The 15,252-nt window shown below is 35.5% G+C and overlaps 1 protein-coding gene across 1 annotated transcript in view; it reads right to left on the bottom strand.

Moving 5' to 3' along the window:
- LOC111517305 (uncharacterized) overlaps window positions 1-14,373 on the bottom strand; it is a 633,122-nt gene extending 618,749 nt beyond the window's left edge. The window contains 1 exon segment of the mRNA XM_023173418.2: window positions 13,739-14,373. Within this exon segment, the coding sequence (XP_023029186.2) occupies window positions 13,739-14,111 (373 nt within the window). The 5' untranslated portion in view covers window positions 14,112-14,373.
- Between the last annotated feature and the right edge of the window lie 879 nt (window positions 14,374-15,252).

Raw genomic sequence — 15,252 nt, 5'->3', positions numbered from 1 at the left:
ACGACGTCGATAACCATCCCCGCATTTTCCGATTTCTATTCGTCATCGTAACATGACTTCAAATTCCATTTTATGATCCTTCAGCCAATCATAAAACTCGGTTGGTAAAAATTATCCAATACGAACCGCCAATTCTACAGTCCACGTGGACTAGGTCGCAGCCGGTTCATTTCCATGTATTTGTTTGTTGTAGAGAATGCCGCCAACATCAAGTGTGCACAATATCATTTACTTCGACTGTACCCATCGGTATATGGTGAGACATTAGTCTGTCAGTTGCCAATGCTCAAATTATTTTTGATGATGTGTTTCATCAGTGGTTCTGGTAAAAATATGATGAGTATTGAAATGGCACCAGATTTCAATTTGCGCAGTGTTCCCACATACCAGAACTTCAACACTCTACGATTTCAATTCTGCTGTGAGGGAGCAGTAAAGGCGTTGGATTTTTTCCAAAAAAGACAGAACCGTTGACGAACCAATGCGGTTAGCGACATACCTAAACATTAAAATAAATACCGAGTATTTACATATACATTTAATAACTAATTTCGTTATAATAAACGAACTCTAGTAGTAAATCACGATTTATCAACTGCATTCGACTAATTAATCTTTCTGTAATGAGCTTAGTTATTTTCATTTTGATTCATCGGAAAATGCAAGGCTTCATTTATGATCAACGTTCATCCGATTCTATTGAAGAACAAATCCTCTTATGGATCTATGATGAATCGTGAATATAATTTCTGAATTATATTATTGGAATTCACAAAGCTGAAGGGATTTGTCATAGTCCGCATAACATGAATCTCTGTGGAATAAGTTTCAGTTTTATTAGAAGAAGAAAGAAAAAAATAATTCATTGCCCAACAGATGAATCCATCTACATATAATATAATAATGCAGTATAAATAAAGGCTACTTGAAGTAAATATATAACAAAAGATTAACATATTAAGGATTTGACAAATTGAAAAATAAATTCACATATATGATTTAGTTAAGAAAAAAATATGACATATTAATTAATCATTTGTGAATAACACGAAATGAAGACAGTAAGCTAGATGACGGTATATTCAATTTTGGATAATATAGTCTCAGTGGATGGAAATTAATATCGCATTGACTGCAGTGGGTCTTATAATTTTCACACATCAAATTTATAGGAGACATTTTTCCAAGGTTGGATCTAGTAAAAGGGATGTAGAAAGTGATCTGTCTACGTGTCGTAGCTTGGGGTACGTTGAAGTTAATTTGTTTTAGTAACGAGGGTGCATCAATAAAACAATGCAAAATTTCGTAAAACATAACAATACTTGATTAAACTGCTCCAAGGAAAGCAGTCCGAATCTTTGAAGTAGTGTGGAGTGGTCAGTTTCTCTAGCAGGGTACACGCCATCAGTTCTAAATGTAAGAAACTTCAGAAAACGACTTTGCACAGTTGCCAAGGTTTCCTTATGTACATTTTAGAGAGGATGTCAAATCAAAGTAGCATACTCTTAACTTGGAGCGAACGAGATATATACAGGGCTATTCAAATTCGTTTCTGTACATGGGGATCTCGTAAACAATAAGAGAGTGTCGGTTAAATTGTTGCAAAGTTGTGTACTTCAGAGACAATAATGTAAAGAACCCGAATATAGTTTTTTTGGTTCTGGAGATATACAGGAAAAACCAAAAAATCCCAAATTATTTTTTTGCCAATATCTTCATTATTCGCAGACATATTGAAAATCTGTCCACATTTTGCTGTTGGCACTTGTTGTGGGCTCTCAGAATACATCCATTAATCTTTCATACAGGGTGTCATCTGACTTGGGCGACCCCCATCTTTGAATTTTTGAATACGAACCTGTATTTTTTGTTGTAGTTTTTGGATCGTAGACGTTCACTTCATACTGAAAAATCAAATTCAATTTTATATTTCGGAATGTTTCGGTAATATTCGATTATAATTGTGTGAATTATTCCCTTTTAAATTACGGCCCTGAAATTGGTTGACCGAGTCGAATAAAAACATAATAGCAACTTTCACGTCTGCCTGTGTATCGTAGAGTTTTTCGAGAGTTTTTTTTCATTTCTAGGTACCTATTCATATTTTTTTCCGTTGCTCTGAGCGTTCTTTACAATGAACTTCGAATAAGAAAACCTTTAATGATTATTTGGAACATATCTACATCAAAAATATATTATATGTGTTTTAACAGACAGAAAAAGAAATGATAGCAATAATAACATCCGAAAGAACACGCAATTTTGCCATAATTTAAGCGTCACTCTATCTCTCATCGTTTACGAGATCCCCATGTACAGAAACGAATTTGAATAGCCTTGTATATAAAGTATGGTTTAGGCGGTAATACTGGTGAATGATTTACGGTTGCGCAGAACAAAGCCAAGCATTTTTCTAGCCGAAGCCGCGACAGTGGCCAACAAATGTCAACCTGCTGTCGAACGTCTTCCCAGATTTTTGACAGCTTCTTCGCGAAGGAGTATTTCATCTTCGAAAGTATAAAAATACTCAATAATATTGGCATTACTTGTGAAGGAGCAAACTTTGCACTTTTTCACATTCATTGCCAATTTATTGCTTTGACATTAATTATCTATCAGGTCTAATTGAGACTGGAGATAAGTGCAGCTCTCTGAACTTGTGATAGATGAAAACATCTTCAAATCGTCCGCAAAAAGTAAGTTGCCACACCAAAGCTCGCAGATGAGATCATTTATGAAGATGAGGAAAAGCTGGAGTCCCAGATTGGAGCCTTGTGGCACACCGGATGGTGATAAGTATGGTGCAGACGCAAATCCATTATAAAAGAACAACATTGGTTCTCTGATCCAAATAAGAGCGTAGAAGTTGAGTTGGTGAGAGATTTGAACCCATTTGTAATGCAGTTCTATCGTAAGATAGAACTGCATTTCAAAGTGGAATTATCAGGTTCATTGGTCATCAAAATTTGATATTATGCTGAAGTGATATTGATAATATCAATAATATTAACAGACTTAAGCTGTAGGCGATGTAGCCTTCTTATACTAATGGATGCCGCCACCAAATTAACGGTTTTCCTTATTATTGTTCAAATGTGTGTTATATTCATTTTAAAGTTTGTTTCGAAAATTTTTATGATTGTATAGACCTAGGTGATCTATACAATTCAACTTTTTCCACGCCAGAATATAGATACAGTTTCCCGAATGACGTTTCGCATCATAAGGAAATGATGCACCTCCTCGTCGAGAGAAAATGATATTTCGTCTACAACTGAGGCATGATAATCAAAGGTGATGAGGTAATTGGCTTGATTTTTATATAGTACAGAGATAGTAGCTAACAATATTAATTGTGCACACGATCAATATTAGATTTTAAAAGGCCAATTTTCAATTTCGGTAGGGATTTCCAATTTTTCTAAAAATAAAATATTTTTCACTGGTAATCTAGCTTTCTATTGGTGGAAAAAATTTTCAAAATCGTTTCAGTAGTTTTCTATAGTTCAGTAGTTCATCCAGTACAAAGATATATATTTTCTCTTCATGATATTGATTTGGATTATTAACGGAAAACCTTTTTCTTATTAATATTTCATCCATGTACACACCAAATGCGTATCAATATTAAACTTATGGAAAAATGTATTGTCCAGACAATATCAAGGCGTATTTCCTAGAATCTCATATTTCAAGGTTATTAATTGATATATTAGAAACGAGCATATTTCCTATGGTGCCATACCGAATAATTTAATATTTTACTCGTATGAGTAATGACTCTATCAACGTTACATTATGAAAGAACGTAGTGACAAATAGTCTCTAATTTGACTCACTACAAGAAAGGCCAAAAGCCGTAAATATTGAGGTTAATGGTGACAGACCTCGTTAAAATGATTTCGGTAATGTGATACGGAATGTGGGTGGTGTTTCGAAAAAACGTCTAGAGAAGGTGTAGCTTTCGATTGATTTGTGAGAAATATGCAGAAGAAACAATTACATAATTTGATAATTAGTAATTAAGAATGTTGTATAAAATATTTTTGATTATTGAACCAGTATGATTGCCAAGATGGACATATATTTTAACGAATCTATTTAAAGAGTATTTTATAATTTTGTTCTTTATAGATGTGTAATGATCTTTATATGAATAAATGATTCCACTACTCAGTCACCACAGAGTGTCTCGAACTGAACTAGATAATTAATCTTGTGAATTTGGACTTGTATGCAAAATTTTGAAAAGGAAACTTCAACAGAATTTCCACCTCTCTGGTCGAGAGATGGAACCAGAGGTAAATTGCGTTTTAAGTACGGTTTTGTGCACAAAAATAAAGCGGTTTTGTGTCACCACGTGTGAAAATAGTACCTATAAATATATATGATAATAGTATCTGTTACTAGATATACAAGTAGTCTCAAATATCACTGAAAGGAACTGGCAGATACTTGATGAAAACCCATATTGAAAGTTGCTAATAAAATTCATTTTGATTTTCACAATTATCACTAGATCTACTTAATAGCATCATCGAATTGTCGTCAGAATGAGGATCTAGAAGTGATTTCGAATTGGGGTGACACTAAACAGGTTCATTGCAATGCCACAAGAACCGAGGCATCGGTTTTCTTCAAAAAAATAAATGTCTCCGAAATGTCAGATGAGACGGACAATTCCGCTCCGATAAGTTTGTTGGGGGTTGAAATGGACATCAATATGTATTGGCACAATCATGTCGTTGGAATTGCAAAGGCCACAAAAACTTGAAACACTGTTCCGAATTAGAAAACTGTACACACCCCAGCAACTTTCGATGCTTCATAAGGCTCAGATCAGACCTTCTTTGGAGTATTGTTCTCATGTAAGGAGCTCTGCCCCTAAGCATACCCTGAAGCTTCTGGATTCCATATTCGAAAAAAACAATTGATACAATTGTCGTTTCGAATATTGTTTCTACACTAAATATAAGAATAACTTGACGTAACGCAGTAAACCATTACTCGTCGCGTCTACTGTGGGACGACGTGGGACGATGCGCGGGTGAAGAGGGGCGGCCGACCGACCCGAACAGACGCGTGAGGACAGGCATCATTGACGGTTTTGTTAGTTTTACGAATTTTTTTATAAGTTACCAGCTATTTCCCGCTCTTATATTAACGTACAGACGAAGCTACGGGACCTAGAATCTCAAAATATGCAGGTAGGTTATTTGTATGGCGTAAATAAGTATCAAGGAAGGTTATCAGGAATTTACACCCGCAAGAGGGAAACATAAGGGTTGTTGGGGAAGTTGGGGTTGATAAAAACATATTGTAACTATTTTTTCAAAATGGTCTGTCACGAAACTTAATATGACAAACCGAATTCTACGTGAGCGAAGCCCCGGGCAACAACTTGTATTTCATATATGTTCAAATTCGAAGGTTATAGTTCTGGCATATTCCAAATGGGAAAAATCAATTTCTACCAGCCATGCAACTTCATAAATAATTCATGTTACAAGTAGGTACAAAAAGTTCAAGATATGAAAGGCACGTTGTTTGAGTTAGTGTAAGTATTTGAAATAGGAAAATTCTGGAGTTTCGCTTCCGGAAAACAAGAAATTATCGCAATAATAGACGAGGTTGTGAAAGATTAAAGCAGGACTTTCTTGCACATATTTTTAGCTCATTCTTGCCGCAGGAGTGAAGTAATCTCTGCGACTTCTATGTGTGCCTTTTGCTGAATAGGCTTTAACTTGGTGACAGAGTTGTAATCACTTACAATGATCTGAAATGGTATTGAAAAATTATTGAAAATTGAACAAAAGGTTTATACCTAAATAGTTTTTAGTCCTCTCATGAAGTCCTCAGCTAGGTTTTGGATATCCCTCGTAAATGTATTATAAAAATCAGAACTACCTTCATGATTTGAAGAAATTACTCGAAAAATTATATTCAATGGAGGCCGTTGAAGCAATCCAATTTTTTGAATACTGCCATTATTCCAGTCATAATGAAAACATGACCTATAAAAACCCTTCGTCTTAATTTGATTTCGTCTGATACACTTGATTGTATTTGTTGCGCCGTAATCACGGTGATTGTTTCTATAATCGGTTTTATAATTGCTGTTGTGCTGCTCAGATGGAAAGCAGAATCTTTCAAAGTTGTTAAACTCTATAAATATCCGTCTCGACTGCTTATTATGATGAATGAGTATAATTAAAGTTTTTGCCACTTAACTACGTTGAGGTACCTGCTGAATATTTTCCTCCACTCCTGTCAGTCCAATGCTTCAAGTTCAGTAAGTTGAGAAAGACGCATATCTCAGGCCCAAGAAAGTGTGCTACACGAAAATTAATGGATTTTGATCTCTACGTGATAGCTCACAGATCAGTCAAGCCTATTTATGAATTATTGAGGTTTTGGATTCATATTACACAACACAACAAAGTTTTTGTTTCGGGGTTGAAATTAGATGATTTTAAAGTATTTCCACGTGTTAAAACCGAAAGTGACCATAAAAATTATATATTAGCTCTTGTTTTCAAGATATAGTAGGTATCATTATATTATATATATGTATATTGAGTTTTCAACAAATGAAATATTTCATCACCAACAGTTGGTACACATGTTTGTTTACATAACACCCCCCTCATCAGCTGTTCTTAAGTAGTAAACATAACCTATGTGAGTTTGTCAATTGTACGCACGTGGTTGCTATTGAAATTATCGTGTGAAGTTGATTTTTAAATTAATTTAAGTGCGGATCTGAAATGCCTCGAAAGTGTGTGAATTCTGTCGATAGCTTTTGCTATATATGTGGTGAAATAACATTCAAGGCTCAGAAACGTAAAATGACACCTATCGTTAAGACAGCCTATGAACATTATTTTGGTGTGAAAGATGGGGACCAAGATAAATCATGGGCTCCTCATATATGTTGTAATTCTTGTTCCGTCATATCGCGAGAGTGGCTGAAAAATAAAAACCGGGCAATGGCTTTTGCAGTACCTATGGTTTGGCGTGAGCCTACCAATCATACAGACGACTGTTATTTCTGCTTAACTCCTCCCATTAAGCAAGGTTTATCTATGATGAAAAGAGGAACGGTTAAATACCATCTGCTCTTCGGCCTGTACCACACTCAGACAATTTGCCAGTCCCTTCTCCACCCCAAAACTATGAAATTTTAGAGGAAGATGATGAAGACTGTTTAGAAAGAGCAACCCATCCTTCTACATCCTATGACCGTGATTTTGAGGTAAGCGATAGGTCTAGTGATCCGCACAGAATTAGTCAAGCAGAGTTGAGTGACCTTATAAGAGATCTTCGCTTGTCTAAGGAAAAGGCTGAGCTGTTAGGGTCAAGACTACAACAGTGGAATCTTCTAAAACATGATGTGATAATATCTCAGTACAGACAGCGTCAAAAAGATTTGCTTCCTTTTTTTGAGAAAAAAGAAAACCTCGTAGTTTGTTCTGATGTTAATGGTTTGATGGACAGCTTGAATTTGGATCACACTCCATCTGAATGGAGACTGTTTATAGACTCTTCAAAACTAAGCTTGAAAGCTGTACTTCTGCATAATGGAAATCAGCTACCCTCTATTCCTATAGGTCATGCAGTTCACATGAAGGAAACGTATATAAATATGAAAACACTTCTCCAATAAATCAAATATGTACAACACAAGTGACACATCTGTGGTGATCTGAAAGTCATTGCTATACTCCTAGGAATGCAATTAGGGTTCACCAAGTACTGTTGTTTTTTGTGTCTGTGGGACAGTCGGGATAGAAAATCTCACTATAAAAAAATGAACTGGCCTACACGAGACCTAAATCCTAATGAGAAAAATGTAGTTCACGAGCCTCTTGTAGATCCTAAGGATGTTCTCCTTCCGTCATTACATATTAAGTTGGGACTAATGAAAAACTTTGTGAAGGCCATGGACCAGGAAGGACAAGCTTTTAAGTACTTGAGAGCAAAGTTTTCCAGGTTGGGTGATGCTAAAGTCAAGGAAGGCATCTTTATTGGGCCTCAAATCCGTGAAATCGTAAATGATCCTGCTTTTGACATGATTTTAACAGGAAATGAAAAAAGAGCCTGGGAAGCCTTTAAGGGGGTTGTACATGGGTTTTTAGGTAACAAAAGAGATGATAACTTCACAGCATTGGTTAAAGAGCTTCTTCAAGCTTACCACCAACTTGGAGGCAACATGTCCTTAAAAATTCATTTTCTTCACTCTCATCTTAATTTCTTCCCACAAAACTGTTGAGCTGTGAGTGACGAACATGGAGAAAGATTCCATCAAGACATTGCCTTAATGGAACAGAGATATCAGGGCCGTTGGAATGAAGCAATGCTTGCAGACTACTGCTGGTCTGTGTGTAGGGATGCTCCAGAAGTGTTTTATAAAAGACAAGCTAAACGACAGCGATCTTACAATGAATCGGATGGACTTAATTGAAATTTGGTGGTACAAACTTCTTTTATTTGTCAAAACACTAAGAATAATGTTTTATTTATTAATTGTGTACTTAAAATATTCTAAAAGAAACATAACAATATTGTTTTATGTACTTTCACTTTTCACGTATAGTATAACTACTCTTTAAGATTAAGTACTGTGTATCTCAAAAACCAGAGCTAATAAAAATTTTTCCAGCGACCGGACACGGCTTGCGAGGGGATCAAAGGGTAACAGAGCAAATGCCTTTGATTTATAAATTAGATTTTGGGAAATCTTCTAGTCTGCATTGCATAAAAAAATCATGTCTGCATGAAAAATCTTCTGCCCTCAGTGAAACTGTTTTTGAAGCTGACCATAACACACGGAAGGTGTGTTATGGTGAGCTTCAGGTTAATTCAAGAGAAAATCCTATCAGAAAATCAGCATGGTTTTGTGAATAATAGGTCAACCATGACTGCAGTTCATTCATTTTATAATAGAATCATGAAATGTATTGACACCGGCGAGTGTGCTGTAGGGATCTTTTGCGATCTCAGCAGGGCATTTGATTGTGTCAAAAATGATATCTTGAAAGAAAAACTATCCCGTTATGGGATAAGAGGTTTACCACTAAAATGGCTTTCAAACTTTTTTCAAAATCGAAAGCAGTACATTTAAGTAAATAATGCATCGTCTAAAATGAGAAACATAAATATAGGGGTTTCACAGGGGTCCGTCTTGAGACCTGTATTATTCTTATTATATATCAATGATATTGACAAACTGGACGTTCTCGATTCTTTTACCTTATATGCAGACGACACGTCTGTTGTCTTATCATCTAATGACAATGCAACATTAGTCAAACAATGTGAACTAACAGTAACCAATATGGAAGAGTGATTTGCTGCTAACCTCCTTTTCATGAACATGGAGAAAACGCAGGTGATAAGGTATCATAATAGTCAGAGAGAATGTGAAGAACTATTTTTTCATAATCTTAGGACGGGTGAAGAATGTGTGAAATTCCTGGGTTTACATGTTGATAAAGGTCTCACCTGGAAAATTTAATGTGAACATCTGATTCCTCACTTGAATACTATATCCTTCCAGCTGAAGAACCTAAGACATATCCTCAGTCTTGATATGCTACGACAACTCTATTATGCACAAGTCGAAAATAGACTTCGTTATGGAATTTGTTTTTGGGGCGTATCCTCCTTGGCGAATGAAGTATTTATTGCTCAAAATAGAGTTATAAGGAGTATGACTGGTCTGAAAAGAAGAGAATCCTGCTGCTATAGTTTTAAAAATATGGGAATTTTAACAATGTCGTCTATATTTATATTTGAAACTTGTCTATATGTATTTAAAAATGAAGCTGAATTTATACTGAGATCTGATATTCACCATCTTAATACCAGACAAAAAAATAATTTAGATGTTCCCCATTGCAGAATAATGATATGTTCGAAGTCACCAAATGTAATAGGGCCTAAAGTCTTCAATTCTCTACCCTATGATCTTCGAAATTGTGTACCTGCACCTTTGTTCAAATCTCGCTTGAAATCTTACTTGATCGAAAAGTGTTTTTATGACGTGGATTTTTTTTTTCTGCAAGCTAATGTAATGTAATGTAACTTCTATTGTGAAGACTGTGGTTTGTACTGGTAGTATACCTAACTTCTGTTAATCTACTTTCTACTTTTAAGACAATTCTTATACAATTTCCTATTGTCTAAAGGAAAATAAAAATTATTATTATTTTTTTTTCACCGTAGTGTGCGCTGGTCAGGCCCTATCCCCCGAAGCCCCGATACATTCGGGAGGGCGCGCCAGCATAATCAACCAATGACCACTCCCCCACACCGTGGGGAGTGGTCATAATGACCACTCCCCACACCGTGGGGAGTGGTCATTGGTTGACCACCAGACCAAAACGACAAATATCGTTTTGGTCTGGTGGTCGAGAAGGCTACATCAGGCTTATTAGCTTGTATGAGCCTGAGGGTGGGAAACGAATAGTTCCAATAAATTCGGCACTTCTCGTTCCCCACAACGGATTCAATATCCCCCGGAGCGTAGGGCAACACCGGTGTCTCGTTAATGCTGTAAGAGTGCCGTAGATGGTTATATAGCACTCTTAGGGCCGCGTTATGTCGATGGATATTATTATTATAAGTATATAGAGGTACTCCTAATATATTGAAAGGGATATATGTTCAAGAAAAAATAATTTTTGGTAAAGAAAGATTTTGGCTTTCTACTTATCCATCTTGATGCACCTTCATCCTCGTGAAGAGTTCATTCTGAAATCGATTGCTTTCTTACTTTCTTTGGAAGATTTCCACATTTTTTGTTTGTACGAAGTACTTATTCCGAATGGATTACTTCCTGCATTGTTATTTTATTTTTCTTAACTAGAATACTGTCTTCACGCAGAAACCTCACGGGTTATATTCAAAATCAATCAAAAAGGTTGACCTTTCTAAATATGTGAAATAGTTATATTTTTTCAGATTGTATAAAATAAAATTCAATGAATGCCTCTTCCCTTCTTCAAATTCATGAAAAAATTGAAAATTTCACTTGAAGACGTAAGAATGACTCTCTTTATTATTAGGTTTTCAAGGATTTCAGAAAAGTACCTATCAAGAGTGATTTCCAAACTGTTATTCAAGAGGAATTCCAATGGAAATTTATGACTTTAATCTAATTTGGAGGATGAATATTCAGTCGAAATAATATTTGATCCTGACCCCTTTTTCAAAATCATTTATATGCTTATTGGTTTTCATTATTTCGCAACCAACAAGCAAGGAATGATGATGATGTTTGTTTATTTGTACCAGCGACTTTCCATCATTTTCCATATTAACTTAGACAATGATGGAAATTAAATCAATCAATCAATGTTGGCAATGTCAATATCATTGAGTCTTCATGAAGTTCTTTATAGAGCCATAATATCTTATCCTGAATAACTCTTTTCAGTAATATTCTAATTCATTCATAAAGGAAAAAGGTATATTACTAGAGAAAAATTTCAACTTCACTTCACCATCAACGCCAATTTGATTTTCATAATTTGAAAAAATTGGAATTAATTTCTCACCAAGCAGAGCTCAAGTCCTCAATCTAAGAATAAAATGTTTAGTTCTTCATCATACTTCTTGTAACAACAATCCTGGGACACACTCTATATACAGTGTGATACGATTGAGATGAAGACACCCCCTTTATTTTTTGAAAATAGAGATTTGATTTTTTGATACCGGTGTAGCTCTGTATGGGCCGCTTTTTTCGCAATACTTAGCCCGAGTAACAGTCTTCAACCCAGCCTACTGCGAACAAGGCAAATTTGGGTTGAGATTCAGTATTTAGGGTCAGAATCGATTTCTCAGCAACTTTTTCGAATAACTCTACGGTAAGAAAGTTTTTGGCCTTCTACTACTCCATCTTGATACAAAAAAGGGGGATGAGGGAATCTTCCAAAGAAAGGAAAGAAGTAATCAATTTGAAAATAAGTATCTCTATACATGGATGTGTAGATCATTCAAAGAAGTAACTTTCAGACACAAACTGAAAGGAATTCCTCCTGAAACAGCTACTGTCATATAAACATTGAATTACACGAAAGAAAAAAATTCTTTCGAAACAAATAATTCTATATGAACACTAAATTATACAGAAGATACTTTTCTCTACTCAGTTTGTATTTCAAACATTCGTTGTGGAATAAAAATCAGATAACATTCACATGAGTTCTACTTTGAATTAATAGTAATAAATTGCACTTACATGGAACACTGTCACCCTCACTAGTATACAAGTATCTTAAGGAGAAACATCGGTGTATACCAGTGAGTCTACGCCTATATTTGAAAAGGTTGGCTCGACTGGCAATGTTCATGTTGCAGCTCGTATATAATAGTTCTCCATTTATATTGCACAAAACATTTTGATCATCGAATTCACTCCTATTATATTGAAATCACCAAATAAAAGAATAAATCAGAATAAATCCTCAAATGAATCAGCATAATTTTTATATACCTCATACTTTGAGCATGGACATATATAAATTACATTCATAACTTTTTAGTACTACACAATATTTCAATTCAATGAATGTGTCAAGTTATGTGGTTGCTAATGTAGTTTTCAAGGAAACTCAATGCTAACTACTATCGCCACTAGACTAGATAAGTATATCTCAAATCGTTTCAAGTTCGTGAGTTTCTGCCTTTTCTATGAACCCTATTGTAATTAATGAAAAATCTTCGACAAGAGGTTCCTGCGGAAATAAAAATATTATATTGAGTTTTTGGCTTTCTTCAATCCATAATATGGAAAACTCTCAGTCGTACTCTCATGCGAGATACTGATACTGAAGTGGAAGACAATTGTTTTCAACCCATAACTTTGAAAAGTACATCATTAAATTTGATAGTGTTTCATGTAAGTCAAATTTTATCAATTCTTCTCATTTATTCTGTTGCGTTCCTATGAGTGATAACTTTTTCAATTCTATAACAATATTTGTAGTAAGAGCTGAATGAGAAAATGCGGTTTTTCATATGGAGTTTTTCTTTTGTGTAATTTAATATTCATCTAGAAGTAGTTAGGGCCTTTTTCCATTGTTATATTTCATTTCGAAGTTGATTTCATCTTCCTTTCTTTGAAAAACTTACACATTATTGTTTGAAGATAGAGAGTCATAAATGCTTGATTGCCATAAAAATTTAGGTAGACTGTTAAAATGTGATGAATTAAATAAAAGGGCTGACAGGAATCTTGGACACTACCTCTGGTAATGAATCTTACTTGTCTTTTTTGAATTGTGAAAACTTGACTTATCAAGTTTTGACAGCTGCTCCCCCAGAAACAAATTCCGTACCGCAATTAGGATTCGAAAAGTGCAAAGTATGCTTTTCTAGCAGAGTGATAGTCCAAAGAGTTAGAGATAGACCTTATCGCTTATCAACTTGAGGATAATTTTTTGCATAGTATACTAATATGCGTTTCAAATTTTAATTTATTGTCTATGTTGAGGCCTAAAAATTTGTTCTCTAGTTTATGATCAATGATGTGTTCTTCAAGAATTATATGGTCCAGGTTACATTATATTAGTCTTTGATATATTGAAAGAGAAGATAAATATTTCTTTCACAAAAACTAACCTCTCTAAGAAATGTTCTCTTCTCAATCACATTAGGTAAATTATCGTTATAAGACCTTTAAAAACAACATACGTTAACTGTCGCTTTTGAATTATTTTCTCAGACTCACCTGCAGGACAAACACATTCAGGTGCATCCCTCGACATGCGCCCCTCTTGACTCCTGATCGGACTGACATCCCTCATCACCCTCCTCTTGAGGTGGAACACCGCCTCCCTCCTGAACCTCTCGACGAAGCCGTCCACCCCTTTGTCCGACCTCACCTCCAAGAAGGCCACCCTATCCTCGAGCACAGTCAGTCGCGCTTTCAAGTCAAACTCTCGCCACACCGACGAAGAAACACTCACTATACACAAAACACACATCACCAGATTTATCCCGAAGTTGCAGGACTTCGATTTTATTTGGTCGTCTAATTTCTGTTTGTTTGTCTTTTTATTTTGCGCTGCCCTAGCGGGCGCGCTTGGGGGGACTCTATCCATTTCCGATCCCCTTTTCAAACGATAATCTTCATTATCGAGTCATTGAAAACATGGATGTCCGACACCAACGAGGTGCATCAATTCGTAGAAAAACTTTTTACATACGCCCGAGAATGCCCGCAGAAAGTTCGGAAATCGAAAACCGCTTCGTTTTGTGGAGAGCTTGCATTTGTTTGTACTCGTGATCAGCGTGTGCGTATTGGATTAGAGAAGAGCGTAGCGGGCTGTGTGAACTCTCTAACAAACGACGCTCAACTGAGCAGTGAACATCGGACCAACTTCAGGACGCAGAGACTGGGGATGAAGCGCGTTTAACTTTGCGGAGAGGGGCGGATTTTTGTGGAAGTAGGGGTACAATTTTTTCATTGAAAAATGTAGTGAAGGGGGGAATGCATTTTTAGGAAACGGGAATTATTCAGTTCACAAGTCAAATGATGTTACTTTTCTTTGACAAGAATTATACCTTTTCAAATTGCAAACTTTTATAGTAGGCGGTAGTCACTGTTCACCCGCTTTAATAAAATCAGTAGGTATGTTTTTGGTGAAAATATCTACTGTATGAATTACATACTTATGAAGGTTTCAAATTCGAAACTTTGTTATATAAAAAGCATTCAAATATTATGAATAACCTGAAAATTTATTGTTCAAATGTAGGTAAAATTGTTTATTGGCGTGAAGTTATCCACAGATTTCTGGCCACACATGCTGACGTAAAGGAAAATAAAAATCTGTGGTTGGGATACGGAATTATTAGCACTCGTACTAATATCTGTGGCTGGAAATACCTATTCACTAGGTTGACTATTTGGTGTTTAACTTTTTTATAGAATCTTGACTAGATTGACGCGTCGATAATCGTTTTCTCATCAACAATACAGATTTAGGGAATAATAAAATTGTAAATATTAGACTCACTTCCAATAACCCATATAGAAATGATATCAGGTGATGTGCGTCCATCAAAATCACACAACTTCTATAGTTTCTTGAGAATATTAACTTGGTGATGACAGTTTTCTTGTCATCTAAACAGATTTCGAAAAAGAAATTGTTGAAACAATCAGACTCATTTTTGAGATTCCTTGTATTCATGAAAATCACACAACTCTTATAGAATCTTGGGTAGATCGATAAAGTG

This window comes from Leptinotarsa decemlineata, unplaced genomic scaffold (assembly GCF_025532065.1).
Source record: "Leptinotarsa decemlineata unplaced genomic scaffold, Ldec_3_MD MMD2_tig00026330_RagTag_RagTag, whole genome shotgun sequence".
In the NCBI taxonomy this organism is placed as follows: domain Eukaryota; kingdom Metazoa; phylum Arthropoda; class Insecta; order Coleoptera; family Chrysomelidae; genus Leptinotarsa; species Leptinotarsa decemlineata.
This window is presented reverse-complemented; position numbering and strand designations above follow the sequence as displayed.